The sequence below is a fragment of the Tricharina praecox genome (assembly GCF_024521635.1).
Source record: "Tricharina praecox strain CBS 144465 chromosome Unknown BZA05scaffold_17, whole genome shotgun sequence".
NCBI lineage: Eukaryota > Fungi > Ascomycota > Pezizomycetes > Pezizales > Pyronemataceae > Tricharina > Tricharina praecox.
Genome location: NW_026250419.1, coordinates 538,124 through 554,488, shown reverse-complemented (window position 1 = coordinate 554,488; position 16,365 = coordinate 538,124). Strand labels below are relative to the sequence as shown.

At 53.5% G+C, this 16,365-nt stretch overlaps 6 protein-coding genes across 6 annotated transcripts; 4 read left to right on the top strand and 2 right to left on the bottom strand.

The window, feature by feature from the left end:
- Nucleotides 1-670: 670 nt before the first annotated feature.
- On the top strand, nt 671-1,602 carry BZA05DRAFT_339263 (glycosyl hydrolase family 61-domain-containing protein; the record flags this gene model as incomplete). The annotated part of the gene is made up of 2 exons (XM_051480925.1): nt 671-1,216; nt 1,276-1,602. Coding segments are annotated over 2 exons (873 nt in total), but the record flags the coding sequence as incomplete, so codon positions are not given.
- A 3,791-nt stretch (nt 1,603-5,393) lies between these two features.
- BZA05DRAFT_446234 (uncharacterized protein) lies at nt 5,394-6,218 on the top strand (the record flags this gene model as incomplete). The annotated part of the gene is made up of 1 exon (XM_051487062.1): nt 5,394-6,218. One exon carries the CDS (start codon nt 5,394-5,396, stop codon nt 6,216-6,218), a length of 825 nt encoding a protein of 274 aa, XP_051338244.1.
- Nucleotides 6,219-6,596: 378 nt separating this feature from the next.
- On the bottom strand, nt 6,597-7,900 carry BZA05DRAFT_84411 (uncharacterized protein). Its single transcript, XM_051488705.1, has 3 exons — nt 7,503-7,900; nt 7,070-7,449; nt 6,597-7,012 (listed from the first exon to the last, which is right to left on the bottom strand). Exons 1-3 carry the CDS (start codon nt 7,615-7,617, stop codon nt 6,689-6,691), a joined length of 819 nt encoding a protein of 272 aa, XP_051338243.1. The 5' UTR covers nt 7,618-7,900; the 3' UTR covers nt 6,597-6,688.
- Nucleotides 7,901-9,317: 1,417 nt separating this feature from the next.
- On the top strand, nt 9,318-10,487 carry BZA05DRAFT_402408 (uncharacterized protein). Its single transcript, XM_051484107.1, has 2 exons — nt 9,318-9,572; nt 9,642-10,487. The coding sequence occupies exons 1-2, from the start codon at nt 9,508-9,510 to the stop codon at nt 10,399-10,401; spliced, it is 825 nt and encodes a 274-aa protein (XP_051338242.1). The 5' UTR covers nt 9,318-9,507; the 3' UTR covers nt 10,402-10,487.
- Nucleotides 10,488-11,908: 1,421 nt separating this feature from the next.
- BZA05DRAFT_419857 (uncharacterized protein) lies at nt 11,909-12,702 on the bottom strand (the record flags this gene model as incomplete). Its single annotated transcript, XM_051485612.1, has 2 exons — nt 11,909-12,050; nt 12,203-12,702. 2 exons carry the CDS (start codon nt 12,700-12,702, stop codon nt 11,909-11,911), a joined length of 642 nt encoding a protein of 213 aa, XP_051338241.1.
- A 1,612-nt stretch (nt 12,703-14,314) lies between these two features.
- BZA05DRAFT_339435 (chorismate mutase) lies at nt 14,315-14,732 on the top strand (the record flags this gene model as incomplete). The annotated part of the gene is made up of 2 exons (XM_051480935.1): nt 14,315-14,423; nt 14,491-14,732. 2 exons carry the CDS (start codon nt 14,315-14,317, stop codon nt 14,730-14,732), a joined length of 351 nt encoding a protein of 116 aa, XP_051338240.1.
- Between the last annotated feature and the right edge of the window lie 1,633 nt (nt 14,733-16,365).

Below are 16,365 nucleotides of genomic sequence, written 5' to 3'. Positions count from 1 at the left end.
CCTGGTAATACTCTGGCATTCATCACATCACGCATCAACCATCACACATCGCGCGGACTCCCCCGCCTAGAGTACATCTCTACTCTACCGACATGTCGACATGCCTCTTCCGCCTACCGCCTACCTTTCATACATACGAGGGCCCCACTTCCGCCTACTCTACTCTACAAGCTTCCAACTGGGGAGCTATGGCCGGTGGACGACTTGGCACTTTATCCGCGGTACCGCCTGCATCGGAGAGTACATGAGTGATGAGGGTGCTAGTTACTAGTAACTACCAACTAACATCGACAACAGCCAAACAATCGCCTGGAAAAGTCCGCCATCCTTCGTTCTGTTTGGTCCCCGCTTCGACCCCCATGCCGGGTATGTACGGAGAAATAAAGTGCTGTGTCACTTCGCATCGTGGGGGCCTGACGACTGCAAAAAAGTCCGTAGTGGCCTCCTGAAGATCGCTGCCGGTGCATGTTCGAGTGTATAAAGTACCGGGCTTCGCCCTTCCATGGAAACTTCTTCACCACTTCACTGTCACTCCTTAGACGCAGGCTTCTTCGCTATTCCATTCCTTTTTGCTTTGATTCTTCAGGCTCGACGCCTTTGACATCCCACACTCTTTCTCGCTGAGCGACCATCAAACCTGCGTTTATATTCACCCAACTACAAAATCACAATGAAGTCTACCATCATCTCGGCCTTGGGTTTCGCCGCTGCCACTATGGCACATGGCATCGTCAGCAACCTCACCATCGGTGACGAGCTGTACGACATGTACAACCCATACAGCACTCCGTACTTGAACCCCATCCCCGACCTCATCGGATGGACCGTTTCCTCCAACGGGCCCGTCGAGGACGTGTCTTCCGCCGCTATCGCCTGTAACGCCGACTCCAAGGCCGGCGCCATCTCCGCAACCGCTGCTGCCGGTTCGTCGGTCAAGTTCTCGTGGACCGTGTGGCCCGAGAGCCACCGTGGACCGGTGATGACCTATATGGCCAACTGCAATGGCGATTGTAGCGAGGTTGACGCCACCACCCTCGACTTCTTCAAGATCGACGAGGCCGGACTCCTGGCAGATGGAACATGGGCCTCGGATTCAATCATCAACGATGGCTCGACCTACACCGCCTCGATCCCCTCCGACATCGCGCCCGGTAACTACTTGCTCCGTCACGAGCTGTTGGCCCTTCACTCCGCTGGAACTGTGAACGGTGCTCAGGTTTGTACCTCCCATTTCACTCAATCCCACAAAAAAACATATGCTGATTATCGCCTTAGTTCTACCCCGTCTGCGCCAACCTTGTGATCACCGGTACCGGTACTGCTGTGCCCACCGATACCGTCAAGTTCCCCGGTGGATACTCGTCCGACGATGCTGGTATCCTTCTGAACATCTACTACCCGGTGCCCACTTCCTACGTCATCCCCGGCCCTCCCGTCTACCAAGGCGGTGGCGCTTCCGCCAGCTCGACCGCGGCGGCCATTGCCTCCACCAGCGTCGCTTCTTACGCCTCTGAGGCTTCCACCAGTGTTGCAGCCTACCCCACTGAGGCTTCCACCAGTGTCGCAGCCTACCCCACTGAGGCTTCCACCACCCTTGCGGCCTACCCCACCGAGGAGCCCTCCACCGCGTCTGCGCACGGAAACTACAGCACCTCTTACTTCCCTTCGACCCTCCCCTGGTCGGTCGCGATCCCCACCGAGCTCCTCTCCACCCTCGTCGGCTACCCGACCGAGACCAGCGCCGAGTCGTACCCGACTGAGACGGCCTCCACCACCGCCGTCGACAGCTACAGCGCCGAGCCGACTACCACCGTGATCGTCAGCATCCCCATCGGGACCGCGCCTGTGTACGGGACCGCGCCTGTGTACGAGACCCCCGTTCCCACCACCGCCGCGCCCGTAGAGTCCTACTCCTCCATCGGCACCGATGGCGTCATGACATCCACCCTCGTCTCCACCCGCATCGAGAGCGTCACTAGCACCATGGTCCAGACCGTCAAGTTCACGCTGACCGTCTACCCCACCAACACTGCGACCGAGTACGTCGATGACACCACCGCCGCTGCGACTACCGTCTACCAGACCGTCACTGTCTCCCCCACGGCTGTTAAGCAGAAGACGGTCACCGTCACTGCTACCTACAGTGGAAAGTCGAAGGTTCCCGCGTGCACCCCCGCTGGAAGGTACAGGAGCTACTGGAACTAGGCGGAGAAGAGAGAAGAGAAGAGAGGAGAAAAGGGAGAGAGAGGAGTGTTCTTGTAAATACATTGTTTGATACATAGTGTGTGTGAATAGCATGCCTGAGGCGTGTTCGTGTGCTACCTACTACTTGTTTCTCTATTCGTGTGAAGTGAGCAAAGAAATACCAACTGAAAATCATCAAGAAGGAGCGGTAGCTCTAAGTATGCGGAAAAGATCGATGTCCGTCCACCGAAACTTACCAAATGTCCTCCCTAACACGCCGCGCCCGCAACATCCAAAATCACGCTACGTGGTGGTGAACTGTTTTCGATAAATCAACCCCCATGCCAGCTTTCCGGAAGCCACGGCCCACAGCATATATCCGTTTAGACGCTTCTTTAACCAGAGCCGTGCGGTCTTGGGACGTCGCGTTTCCGTATGTACAATACGTATCTATGAGGTATGTACCCCATATCTATGAGAGTACATATAGTACCTTTTATATACCATGGAATACAGGGCAACCTTTTATATACCATGAATACCATGAGTCCATGACAGGGATACAGTTTGACCCACAGACCTTTATTATGGCGGCGACAGCCTACGGGCGGGCGACAGCTTACGGGCGGTCAGAGTCTGGTGAGAAAATAAAGGGGCAACTCTTTTGTCCTTCCGCCATCATTATCATCATCATCTTTCGAATGCTTTCTTGCCTTGAAGCAAGCAGTCGAGGCGTGGGCCACGGCCGAGAACTTTTCCACGCGGCTACACCCCAAAGACCGCACACGAGTCGACTACCGATGCCACCAGTACCGCGAAAAGCCATGTCCCTTCCGAGTGTATGCGACGCAACAAAAGGACCGAGTCGAGGTACGGCGGGTAAAGCCGCTTCACACCTGTCCCGCCCGAAAAACTGCAAAACACAGTCATGTCAACAGCCAGGAATGGTTGCGACGAGAGGTGTCGAAACTTCTCCACGTCACGAGAAAGGTCACCCCCGAACAGATCATCGCCGCGGTCAAGTTTCGGCATAGAGAAACAGTCAACTACAATGCAGCGCTCGAGTGCCGGAACAGTTTGGTAGCATCCAGCAGTGCCGCTCACGCTCTTCAGTTCTTTCATCTTCCGGCGTATCTCCACGCCCTCAAGCTGCACAGTCCAAACTGTTTTATCGATTTGACAACACTGCCTTCGGCAACACCAAAAAACCCGCGAAAACGAGATTTCCAACGTATTTTTATTTCGCCGGCTGAGTCGCGACACGCATTCGCACAATCGCGGCAGTTCACGGCCATCAACGGCACATGTTTGAAGGTGTTTTATCCACAAACGTTACTTGTTGCGAGCGGTATCGATGCCAATGGACAGTCCATGCTCCTCGCATGGTCCGTTGTCGAGAGCGAGAACGAAGACTCCTGGCGGTATTTCTTCTCGCATCTGAAAGCTGCTATCCCGGAGGTCTGCACGGCTACGATCATGAGCGACCGCGATAAAGCGCTTCTCGAGTCGGCGGAAGATGTTCTCGGTCCTACAGCTACACGGCTCTTCTGCTTGGAGCATCTGCGACGAAACTTCGAGAAGAATGGCCATGAAGACTTTAAAGTCAACTTCTGGAGCTTGGCTCGGGCAATCAACCGTGTTGCCTACGATGCGGATATGAGCGTACTGCGTGAGAAGAAACCTACTGCTGCAGACTATCTTGCGAAGATCGATCCTACGCTTTGGGTCGACGGAATGATTCCGGGTGGAATTCATCGTCGCTGCGGGTAACAAACATCGAACGCAGTCGAAAATCTCAACATGCTCAAAGACCTTCGAGAGCTGGGGATCTTTGAATTGTTGGATGGTATTTGACACCAGGAGATGGGAGCACGCCAGGAACGCTATGAACTTGCCCAGAATCCTGCGCCTGGACAGACTATCACTCCTCGTATCCAGAAACTCATCAACAACGATGTTCGTATTGCGCGTTTACATACTGTCACTCGTGAGCCTGAGGATACTGGATTTGTTCACGATACCGAACATATCCAGTATGCGGTAGACTTACCGGCCCGTACGTGTACCTGCAAACAGTTTCAACTCAATCTACTACCGTGCAGCCACGCTCTAGCACTTATTCTTGAACTCTGAAAGGATACTGTTGATTTTATACTCGAAACCTTTACCTACGCTCGTTGGAATAGCACCTACAGGTTAGTTGTTTTTTGGTTTCTTACCATTGAAGTAGTAGTTGCTAATCATCCATTGTAGTCAAAACATGCGGCCATTCGTTTTTTACTCCACCCCTCCCGGCGGATGGCACTGCAAACCTTCATGGTGCCGCTCACCTTATCATACCCGGCGCGATTGCCTCAGAAGCCAACAACTGCCATCCACCTGCTCCCGCTGGATAGTATCGTCAAATTATTGGGAAACGACAGCAGGCGCGTGCGGCGGTTGCAGGGCAACGCGCGGCGGCGGCCAGAGCATCGGGTAGAACTCAGCAACATTGTGGTAGTTGTGGAAGGCCGGGGCATAAGGCGGGTACTTGCAAACTTCGGACAAAAAAGAATGCATAGCAGTTTCATTTGTGTATTATTTATTTTCCGCTCTGTGTTACGGATTTCATGAGTGGTGGATTTTCCGCTCCGTGCAATGTTGCGCACATGCCCGCTCGCAGTTACCAATATTATTTTCACACCAGACTCTGACCGCCTGTCGCCCGCCTGTTGCGGCCATAATAAAGGTCGCTATATTCCCGTCATGGTATTCATGGTATATAAAAGGTTGCCTCCGTATTCCATGGTATATAAAAGGTACATACTCTCCATATCTGTCAGCAAAGATGACTCGGCGTCTGGAACCGTGGAAGACGATGATTCGGGAAGCGACCATCTGATCCAGCGGGCAGCATCGTTTGTGCACACCAACGAAGTACATACCTCATACCTACATGCACATCCCGCTTTTCGTATGTATATAGGAGGTTGTGGTGGTGAACCGGAGAATGTTCTACTACCGACTGGCATTATCACGAGGTCGCTATTCTTTGTGATATCATCCCGAGTCTCGCCATCAACTCCCGAGTCCGCATGAAAGTCGCTGGCTCACGGTCCATGCCCTTCCACTGGAAGGCTCAAAGTATCCCTCAATCAAAAAAAATTATTGGTATCCCCCCCCCCCCCCTTCCCCTCCATCCTCCTCTCGATATCAATATCCGTATAGCCATGGCAGACAACCCCCCACCTACGCCTGCCGCCGCCGCCCCAGCCGCCGCCGCAGGCAGACCCGCACTTGACGTCACAATCCAGAGTTTTTCAGAGCTAGTAGATTCCCTAAAGAACCTGTTTACTAACGTGACCAACCCTGATGGCAGCAGGGCTCCCAACCACGGCCACGGGCCGTCATGCCTGCCCTCCCACAACGTTACCGATCCTACCGCGCCCACGGGGCCAGCGTGCCACAACTGCGACTGCCGTACACCCTCTACCCCCGCCGCGCCAGCCGCAGGGCCAGCCGCAGGGCCAGCCGCAGCACAGCAACCCGCAAGCTGCCCCTGCCCACCAACCAGCGCGCCCTCCAGCGGCAGCAGCAGAGCGGGCTCCAAATCTCTCCAGCTCCTGGAGTCTTTATCCCACGTATTCCAGATCCTGGGCACGCTGAAGCGCTTCGGGCTGGTCCCACAGCCGCGGCGCCGCTGGACCGGCTCGCTGCACTACGGCCTGCGATACCTGTGGCCGTCCATGTGCGCTACCGTTATCATGGTCGTGTGCATACTGACGCTGACACGGCGCGGTGGGGCGGGGGATGCTGTGGCAGGTATGGGGGTGGGGGATTGTGCTGCGGGGGCAGTGGGAGCAGCGGGGCAGACTTGTGGACTGTGGCCGACGAAGGCGGTGGTGACGGCGAGGGTTATGTATACCGCTACGGTGAGGGAGACGGCTACGGTGAGGGAGACGGAGACGGAGAAGGAGACTGCGGCTATGACCAAGTATTGTGTCATGCAGACCGCCGGTGGAAGGGGAGGCGCTGGCACGTGTGAGGTGCCGTAGGTAGGACAATGATGCGGGTTTGGTAGACTTGGTTTACTGATTTACTGGAGCTTGAAATGTTTTGTTATAATCGTCAGGGGTCTTTCGTTGTGATACCCACAGGAGTGCTTTCGTAGGCGATCACTCCGTCATCTACCGTACTCGCGGGATTCTGAGGATACAGCGATGCTTTCTCGTAACAGAGTGTGTATACCGTATCTTCATAGTCTAGATAGGCTGCATAAAGGCTGGCTCGTAACTTCAATTTAATCATTCCCTTCGCCACTCCCGCTGCGCCCGAAATCACTTCGTTTGCCACGCTTTTTACCCGTGTATGTACTCCGTTCAAGTTGGTCACCATGTGGCCCTGCTGGAATCAAACGAGGTAGGTACTAGGGTCCGTAGACAAGTATTGATTCTATATGGCCCTACTGATGTATACATACGCGCACAACACATCGCTCTCCACGCCCGGGGTATCTAAGTACAATCTACACCTTCGTCTTCTCGCCCACAGGGGGCCACACGGAGCCCTCATACGCCTCCTTGACAGCGGGACGTTCGATCATCCTGTTCATCCACTCCCACACGACGGGGAACTCCTCCTCGACGTTCATGTCGAGCCTGTACAGCAGCCTGTACCAGGGCACGAACGACAGGTCCGCAACGGTCATGCGGCCGAGCACGAGCCAGCCATTGCTGTTCTCGCGCTCAAGCTGCTTCTGGACCACGCCGAGAACACGCCGCGTCTCGGCCATGTACCGTGCGGTAGCACTGGGCACTTGCTCAGAATGGTAGTAGCTGAACCACATTGCCTGGGTATCTCGCCGTCAGCTACGATTCTAGAGCGGTCGCGGGGGGTGGGGACGGACCTGTCCGATGTACGGGCCCTGACCGGAAAGCTGGTACGCGAGCCAAGTCTCGATCAGCGCCTGATCCTCGAAACTCTGCGCCCACACCTTGAACTCAGTGTCGTGTTTCTTCGCGATGTAGGTGATGATAGCGGTGCTCTCCCACACGGCGAGGTCATTGGCGCTGTGGTCGACCAGGGCGGGGATGCGGCCGTTCGGGTTGATGGCCTCGAAGGCGAGCGACTTGATGCCGTTCTCGCCGGTGCCGAATTCGAGGAAGATGGTGCGGAAGTGCAGGCCGAGCTCGCAGAGGACCTGCGCGACTTTGAAGCCGTTCGGGCCAACACGGTGCGAATAGAGGGTGAATTGGGGGTTGGAGGCGGACCAGGCGGCGGTTTGGCCTGGAGGGGAGCCGTTAGTCCGAGAAGGTGGGGGAGAGACGCGATGAACTTGCCATTGCCATTGGATTCGGTGGTGACTGTCATGTTGGATTTGAGGTCTGGTGGAAGCTGGGTATAAGTGTTTGTGTAGATGTTGTCTGTACCTTTCCCCACCCACGAGGGAGCCATGCTCTTAAGTACCTGTACCCCGCCATACAGCGGCCACTCCGACTTGCCGAAAAGATAAACGCAGTGGCCGATCACACGCCAATGTCCAAGACTTACCCATGCTTCCCGCAACGTGCACGCTAAAAAGGTAACCACTTGCCCATAACCGGGCCACTACAGGAAAAGTCGGCACAAAGTCTCTCCACGTCCGTTCCAAGATCCCGACCCGAACTACGAAGTTTCTCGTTTGCTGAGAAATCAACGCCTAGCGGGTGACTCCTAGTGACGTGCGGATAGTTCCAGTGGTAGCTCCGAACTAAATAAAAACTTTCCCTTGCTGAGAAATCAAGAGCGGGTGACTTCCAATGAAGCCAGTTTCGGCAGTGGATGTGATAGGCTGCCGTGGTCTGTCAGCTAGTTACGGTGGAGACTTGGGTCACGGGTGGGATATTTATCCACCGGAATACGAGCATCAGCAGCAGCAGGCTAGCGGCCGGCGCAACTCTACCGCGACGTCGATCGTACATGCGGCGGCGAACGCGTTCCATGATCCCGTCCGTGGTTATTGGGCGGGAAGTACCGTTTACGTTGTCAACCATGCGATAACGATGGATAATCCCTGATTAGACTTGCAAGACTGCGGGATCATCGATTAATCCCTCGCAGCCTTGTACGGTTTGCCAGAGCCCCTACGTACGTAGGTGATAGTTATATGTAGCTGACGACTGCTACAGTCGGCAGAGGGAACTCTGCCCAGGGCCCACCGAGCTGCCGAGTATCCCATCTGCCTGCATCGCCATCTTGAACCTTGCTACCGAACGAACCGCGATTATTGGTCGTTTGAAACTTGAGATGGCTCTGCGGAGTCATATGGTGACTTGCCCAGCGCGACCCGGAGGTTCATCTAGCTGTTACAGCCCGGAAGACGGTACTCTATGCTAGGAGCCCGTCCCCACCTGCCATCCGTATGTTCCTGCCAAAGATGAGGACGTGCTCTAGTGGAAGGCTGAGTGCAGAAAAGCAAACCGAATCGACAGCCCCAGAAGAAGAAGAAGAAGATAGTTCCGGGGGCCCGTACGGTACATACGAATGCTGGAGATATATGTGATTACTATCTCTGAAGCTTTGTCAGCGTATCGGTCGATATCCAGGCGAGCAGTATGTAAGGACATGCGATCCGACCAACCGACCATTTGTTCTAGCTACCTACTACAGTCAGCCTCGGAATTTCATTCGTGATGATTGTTGAGCTTCCCAACGACAGGGCAGGAGACCACTGTTTCCGTTGAATCGGCAATTAGCTAGAGTACAGCCCATATGGTTGGGGACGCGTACCTCTGTAAATACCTATTGTCGTCGTAGAAGTGACGTAGCTCGCGAAGCGAAACGGCGAAAATGAAGGATGATAGAGAAGTTGAGGTCCTATTAAACTTCGAACTTCGAAGAGCCATAACGTTCAGTGCCACCCGATCTGGCTTGGCCGGCTATCACCGCCGTTCGGACCCACCGATCCGACTAGCCTTACACTTATCTTGTCTGATCCCACATCTGTATACCTAATGTACTCTAGTTATCCTACATGTCGCTCCTCTCATGGTGGTGGCAGACAACAGAGCGCGACAGTCATTTCTGCTTAGTAACACGAACAATGTACCCCTGTAAAGCCGAGTGACTCTTGTGATTTCTTCGATTCTGGCCATGTGCGTGGTGCACGTTAACCCCGCCCAGCTGTCGATTCCAGGGACACCAAGTCTAGGAAAAGTCAATTCAGCAATAGTTACTGCCTTCCCCAAATTACGAGGACTCGAGCTAAGCATCATCCCCTCGGCCCTAGTGCGCAACCAAATCCGTAGATACTCAAAAATCCCACGAAATTCCGCCGGAATACCGGTACCGGTCTTAGGATTATTCATGGCGACTCGGCGTTTCTTCACACTCTTCGCACCACTAGGGTGGTTCAGATCCGTCGAGTTCAGGTAATTTATTTCTATCCACCTGAGCCATTCGAACTTTAATAACGAAAGCTTATCTGGATGTAACTTTAGTGCTGCCCACCACCGTGACCCGCCCACCCACGCCCACTCCGGAGCCCACAATTTCCTACATCTACGACAAGCCCGCCACCGCCTTCTGGCCAGCGCGGACCTCCGGCATCTGGCGGCCGCTCTCACAGAACACCGATGCAGTCCCTCCGCTCGCAGCATCAACGGAGATCGACGTAATCACCTGGAACATCGATTTCATGGCGGATCACTCCGCGGAGCGCACGAAAGCGGCACTCTCGCACCTCTCCACCGTCCTTCCCGCACTGCTAAGCCACACCATCCTGCTCCTACAAGAAGTCACAGCGCAGGCCCTCGCCGCGGTGCTCAGCGACGGCTGGGTTCGCGAGAACTTTGTCGGGTGCTTGTGGCGGGGGACATGAATGCCATCAGGCCGGATGATGAGATGCTCCCGGCGGTGGTGGGGCTGAGGGATGTGTGGGATCTAGAAGTGGACTGGGATGCGGAAGAGGGCCATACTTGGGGCTATCAGCCGCCTGGAAGGTTTCCACCGACCAGGCTGGATAAGGTCTTGTTTCTTGGGGAGCTGAGGTTTGCGGATCATAAGATCGAGGGCGGTAATGTGAGGAAGCTAAGGAGGATTGGGGTAGGATTAGAGTATACTCCACCGATGGGAGAGCAGAGCGTGAGGAAGGGTGGCAGGAACTGGGTTAGTGATCATTATGGGCTCTGGGCAAAGGTTGGGATCGAGGAATGTGTGCCTGTGGCTTGCGGGGTAAGCAGGGAAGACAATGTGGATTGATACCGACTAGAGTATACACTCTTCGTTCTTCGTTTCTCTCTGCCTCTACCTGATGCACACGGGGATTTCCGGGAGAGTCTCGAGGCTGTTTACGGTAGTAATACTAATGGTGTTTGTCCGAACATACAGAGGTTCCACTAGCTCCGAGGTGATCTTGGGATCCGGAGTTGCAAGTATTTACTGTCCAAGCGTCAGTGAGCGGGAGTACCAGCAAAACTGAAGGTGGGTCGATTATCGACGGTGTTGGAGGAATCGCCAGCAAAGAGGGAAGAGCAATTACAGCGAGCTGGGTATAATATTCGGTTTATGACCCGTCATTGGCTGAATAATTTCTATCCACGATCCTACTACATACTACATAAGATCCCCCGAATGCCGGCATGTCTGCATACGCTCGCTTCCATCACAACCTCAGTATTGAATACTGAGGTGTGATGGAAGGATGCATTTTTGATATACGTCCATTGATATTCGGGAGTTCGTTTGGTGTCCGCCGGATAGTCGAGTTGCTGGTTTGTTGATCCGCCGTATTCGCGGGTACGTGATCCCGGTTGTTGTCTTCTGTGCAGCCCGCATTCGTCCGCACTCCCTCCCCACAAAAGCTGTTGATCTTTTAGTATCCGCCGAGCAAGTTGTTGTCCAGTTGGCTCCCAGATTCCCACCGCAAACGTCCTCTTGTTTGCATGCCCACGTTGTCACATTCAAGGTATTGAGAACTATGATGTGAATTATGGACGATTGTTGTTGTACTTCTTTTCGATCCGCACCGGTGGTGTCGTCCTGTTAGTGTCGTCCTGGTGCTGGTCGGGTGGTTCCTTTCTTTGTAGAAAGGAGATTACCGAGTGGTGTTGGTGTGGTGGTGGTAGTAAGGAAGAGGAAGAGGAAGAGGAAGAGGAAGAGGAAGAGGAAGAGGAAGAGGAAGAGGAAGAGGAAGAGGAAGAGGAAGAGGAAGAGGAAGAGGAAGAGGAAGAGGAAGAGGAAGAGGAAGAGGAAGAGGAAGAGGAAGAGGAAGAGGAAGAAGAAGAGAAAGAGGAAGAGAAAGAGGAAGAGAAAGAGGAAGAGAAGGAAGGAAGGTAATTAGAATGTGCGTGGGAGAAGAAGAAGCCCTAACTAGGGTTATTCTTCAAAGGTCGAGAGAAACGCTCACTAGCTAGCAAACGACCCTTCAAAGGGCAAGACCCACGTTCCAACCTCCAAGCTAGCCGGCGGCGATAGCTATAAAACCCCCTCACCCCCTCTCCTTCCATCTTCTCTCTTCAAGCACAGGCATGAGCAAAGCACAACAGCAGTGGCAAGAGTAAAGAGCAAGCACATAGCAGTGGCAAGAGCACAGCGGACTGACATAACGCCCCAAACGTGGTCGAGTTTTTTTTCCTTCGGGTTTCCTCTAAAACATCGCCTTCCTGGCTGCAATGCGAGGAGGCGAGGTTTTTGATTCATTACTGGGCTCCAGGCGAGGAAAGCACATCATGCCTGGTGGCATGAAGGCGATAGGAATCAGCATCGCTCACTCGTCTGTTTCCGCCGACGGCGTAGGTTGACCGATGGATTGGAAGAGTACGTAGCAGGGCCCAGCATGAGTGTGAAACCGTTCGACTCGAATGGCAGATATTTCATCAGCAGGATATAACTCGCCGTTCCTACGGGTCCTGTTACGCGGAGTTTGAAAATGAGGTTTACACCACAGGCAACAGAAAGCGAGCACAGCCGGCCGAGGATTGACTTCGAACCGATAATCATGACTTAGGAAACGGTGGTATTGCATTACAACTACTCCTATGTATCTGTATATTCGACTGACGATTCCGGCTCGCTACCCATTTCCCACTCCACCACCTCGTCCCAGACGTATTTCTGATTCCGCTTCTTTCCCTCCCACCACTTCCGCATTACGACCACTGCCCCGCTCACCTCTGGATACTTTATCTTCATCAGTGCTTCATACCTATCGTGGCGTGCTTCGAGGTCCTTTAAAGCAGCGCGTAGAGAGCTGATCACTTCTTTTTGTGCAATTATGGTCTCGTTCAGGTTGTTGATTATGTCGAGGTATGAGGCCGGTTGTTGGACTTGGGAGCAGTCGCTGGGTGGAGGTGGTATGTTCTCCGTATCGGAGTTTAGATCCCCTGGGGGAATTTCTTGCTTTTCGGCTGCCATCTTTTGTGCAATTATGGTCTCGTTCAGGCTGTTGATTATGTCGAGGTATGAGTCCGGTTGTTGCGAGCAGTCGCTAGTTGGAGGTGGTATATTCTCGGCATCGGAGTTCAGATTCCCCGTGGGAATGACTTGCTTTTCGGCTGCCATTGTTTGTTGGCTTTGCAGAGCGATATATGATGGGCAATCCGACGGGTTGCAGTGGTAATTGGCGTTCGGTAATTCCTGTCGGGGAGGGTGAGGGGTTTTATCTAAAACTTCAGGAGGCGGCCATGATGATACATAGTATGAGGTCCGAGTTGATTGCGTTTCTACCGGACCCATGAGCAGGAAATGTGCCGATTCAATGGGGAGACTGGGTGATATCATGTGATTCGACTTTTGAACATGTACATCCCTTCAGCCACCGCAACTCATACCAGCCACAAACCCTGCAGTCTCATCTGGCTCAAGATCCGTCATTAAATACCCTTTATATTCCTGAGCCGGTTCCGGTGACAAGTTCGCTCGTCCGTCACCAGATATGCACACTACTCCAGCTCCGGGGATCGCACGCAGCAGCAACCGCGACAGCGGTCGAAAGCGATCAAATAGCCATACACAAGCCAAACGGCTAATATTAAACAATGCTATGACATTGGGAACTCGGGGATCAAAGAACCGGTAGTATACTAGACATACCTCCATATATCACCTTCTATAGGGTTAAGGACAAAGTGGGCCTTCTCCCACTGTTCTTCGTGCTGTGCGGGGGACCATACAACCCACCTCTGTCCGTAGCGCTGCCGCGCATTTGAAAGTACTTCTCCGAGCCCCAGTTCTCTCATATAGTAATACGGCGGTTGGTGGGATCGCTATAATCGTGAGAGCTCCGATCCAAATATAATCCGCCTCACATGTCAATGTTTTATTCCCGACGAACGTCTTCGGCCGAGGAATTTTTGCACCCTGCAGGAATACCTCGACTGCTACTGAGAACAGATGGTCAGAGAGTCGGAGGAATGGATAGACAGGTGCAAGCCAGGAGAGCTTCGGGGAAGCTACAAAGCGGGGTTGTGTCGGAATGAAGGAAGGAGATAAGGTTTACCTGTTGGCTTCGGGATGTACAAGCGGAGACGAGCGGAGACTCGAGAGTCGGAGACAAAGGGAAGTTACACCGTTTTAATAGTGACACCGCAGTGTGTCATCGACGATCGCACACGACGTCTAACAGTCTCGCTTCCGGCGTTGTGATGGGTGCATGCCTCACATGTACCGTACTTGTCGTCCCGAGCAGCGCTTGTGATATCTAGCGGTGGGGTTGGAACAGCTCCGACTAGCGCCGGGTCAAAATCAGACTGGCTTCGCCTAACGTCCCGACTTCTCGTGAGGCCCGAAACCGGGCCGCAGGGACACGGAAGACTCACCATATGAAAGACGCAAAATGCATTCTTCATGTACGAACGAATGCATCCGGATTATCCAACAATCCGCTTGTGCAGCTAGCATACTTCACGCTTCATGCGGTTAGGCGCCATCTGCAGGGGTCCGCTTGTCTAAACTTTGCGTTTGTGGGGAGCGCACAACTTGCCGTCCCGAGTCTCGACGTTTGATGCCTCCTGCACGATAAAAGCTCCCTCTTGACCCTCCACTCCACGCTTGATAGAGCATCCTCCACACCTGAATTCCATCAGAACTCCTACCCACATCCTTCAACGACTCCCGCACCATGAGCCCCAGCACCAACACCATCATTCCCTCCACCGACATTCCCGCGATCAAGATGTCCTCAAGCACCGGAGCTTCCTACCCCTCCGCCGAGAACGCGACGTCCATGGCGCACGTCCGCACCGCCATCGACGACCTGGACCGCCAGATCGTCACGCTTCTAGGTTGGTCGACCCTTCTTGCACCCCCTGCTACTGTCCGTCGGGAGCTAACCGCGCCGCGCATCTCTAGGCCAGCGTATGCGGTACATTGAGGCGGCTGCGCGCATCAAGCCGTCGCGCGATGTGGTTCGCGATCAGTGGCGCGTCGACGACGTCATCTCCAAGGTCAAGGCCACGGCCAACAAGGTGGACTTCCCCGAGGAATTGGCGGGAGAGGTCTATGCGACGTTGGTTGAAGGAAGCATTCAACACGAGTTCAAGCGCTGGGATGCGACCAGGGAGAACGGAAAGGCGGCGGAAAAACTAGAGTAGCGACTTCTGCAGTTCTGCATGAGATGATCTGATTAGTATGGAACCATGATCTCATGGGGAAACTGGAGGGTTGTTTACGACGAGGATACCATTTGGGTGTTCATCAAGATGCGATTGACGATTTTAAAGCATGATTTTCGACAAGCTTCAGTCCGATGTGCATTTTTTTAGTTTATGAAATCAGTAATTTCTTGCGACCTGTGTATGTAGATCATATCAATAGGTCAGATGTGCAGCTGTCGCGTAATCGAGGCGTAAGGGGTCATGCAAGAGAGTGATGGTACATACAGACAGGATGCCCTCCACCTATGTAGCACCGTAGTACTGTTCCGGTAAACTACCAATGATATATACCCAGGCGACGAACTCCTCCAGGGAGCAGTAGCCGGTAGTTTATTTGGTGGCACAAATTAGAGTGAGTTGCTATTTGGTGAGGGGGGGAGATGTAGAGATGCAATGCGCTCTGCTATAATAAAAAGGATGTTTGCCGGTGGAGAGATGCTGCAGCCTACCAAATAAACCACCGACTACTGCTCCCTGGAGGCGTTCGTCGCCTGGGTATAGATATATCATTAGTAGTTTACCGGAACAGTACTACTATACTTATTCTGCTTGGAGCGCAAGCTAAATCTTCCGAGGAAACCATCCGATTGCGAATTGTGAACTGCGGGGCCGAAAGTCGTCCCATCCCTGTCTCAGAAGTGGGGAGCACCCGATCTCCACCTTTCGACCGCCGTCTTTGTAGCCCGATGGTCTGGATCTGAGATACCTACCGGCTTGTACCTGAGATAGTAACCGGGCAGTCTTCGTAATCTTTGCGAACGGATATAGAGTGGAAGGAGATTCTATGCATCCTCCCCACTCTTTCCCCGAGCTCCCCACGAGAGATCACGGAAATGCAAATGGTTAATTCCGAGCCTGTGTTTCAGCAGGAGCGCTTGTTTCTCGATGCGCAGTACGATTCCATATAGCCGCCCAGCATTCTCTAAAAAGCACGACACAGGGGATACATAACATGTATCCCTTCGATCATATAGCACCGCTGAGTGCCAAAATGGCCTCATAAACGGTCACTCTTTGCCCCTCCGTTCCCACTAACCACACCACGGACTGGGATTCTTGGTAGATGGAATTTCTCTTTGCATGCTATTAAAGGCTATATTCCATCATGCTAGTTGCAATAGTGACAGAAGTTACACATTCCACCCAGATGTCCAATTTCGAACAATGTTTTTGCTCCTCTCTCCTTCCAAACAGCCCTCCCACCACTACCTCAAACCTTACTTTTAGCCCCTACAACTCTTTGAATCCGATGTAGGAGTTCCGCTGATCATTATCAGGTCCCTGGCCATGGCCCCGGTACATGTCAACTCATTGCTACGATTGTCGGGTGTGGCGTGGTGTGTGGCTCCAGCGGCGGCTAAGGGCACGTGATGGAGGTTTGTTGTGAGGCTTGGCAAGACCATGTCACGTGCTCGGACTTGGTCTGTATGTAACTTTGCGGCATGGCGGCGTGGCATGACGGCGTGGCATGGCGGAATTAAGGTTCGGACCTGCGCATGTGTAGCCTTTTGAGAAACACATGTCAAACAACGTTGCATGCAGTGTCACGACTCACGGCAGGGAATCAGGC

Coding starts and splice junctions, on each gene's coding strand:
- BZA05DRAFT_84411 (XM_051488705.1), bottom strand. CDS start 7,617: ATGGCTCCCTCGTGGGTGGGGAAAGGTACAGACAACATCTACACAAAC. Junction 7,450..7,502: donor CACCGAATCCAATGGCAATG/GCAAGTTCATCG, acceptor GCTCCCCTCCAG/GCCAAACCGCCGCCTGGTCC. Junction 7,013..7,069: donor AGGGCCCGTACATCGGACAG/GTCCGTCCCCAC, acceptor CGAGATACCCAG/GCAATGTGGTTCAGCTACTA.
- BZA05DRAFT_402408 (XM_051484107.1), top strand. CDS start 9,508: ATGGCGACTCGGCGTTTCTTCACACTCTTCGCACCACTAGGGTGGTTC. Junction 9,573..9,641: donor TTCAGATCCGTCGAGTTCAG/GTAATTTATTTC, acceptor ATGTAACTTTAG/TGCTGCCCACCACCGTGACC.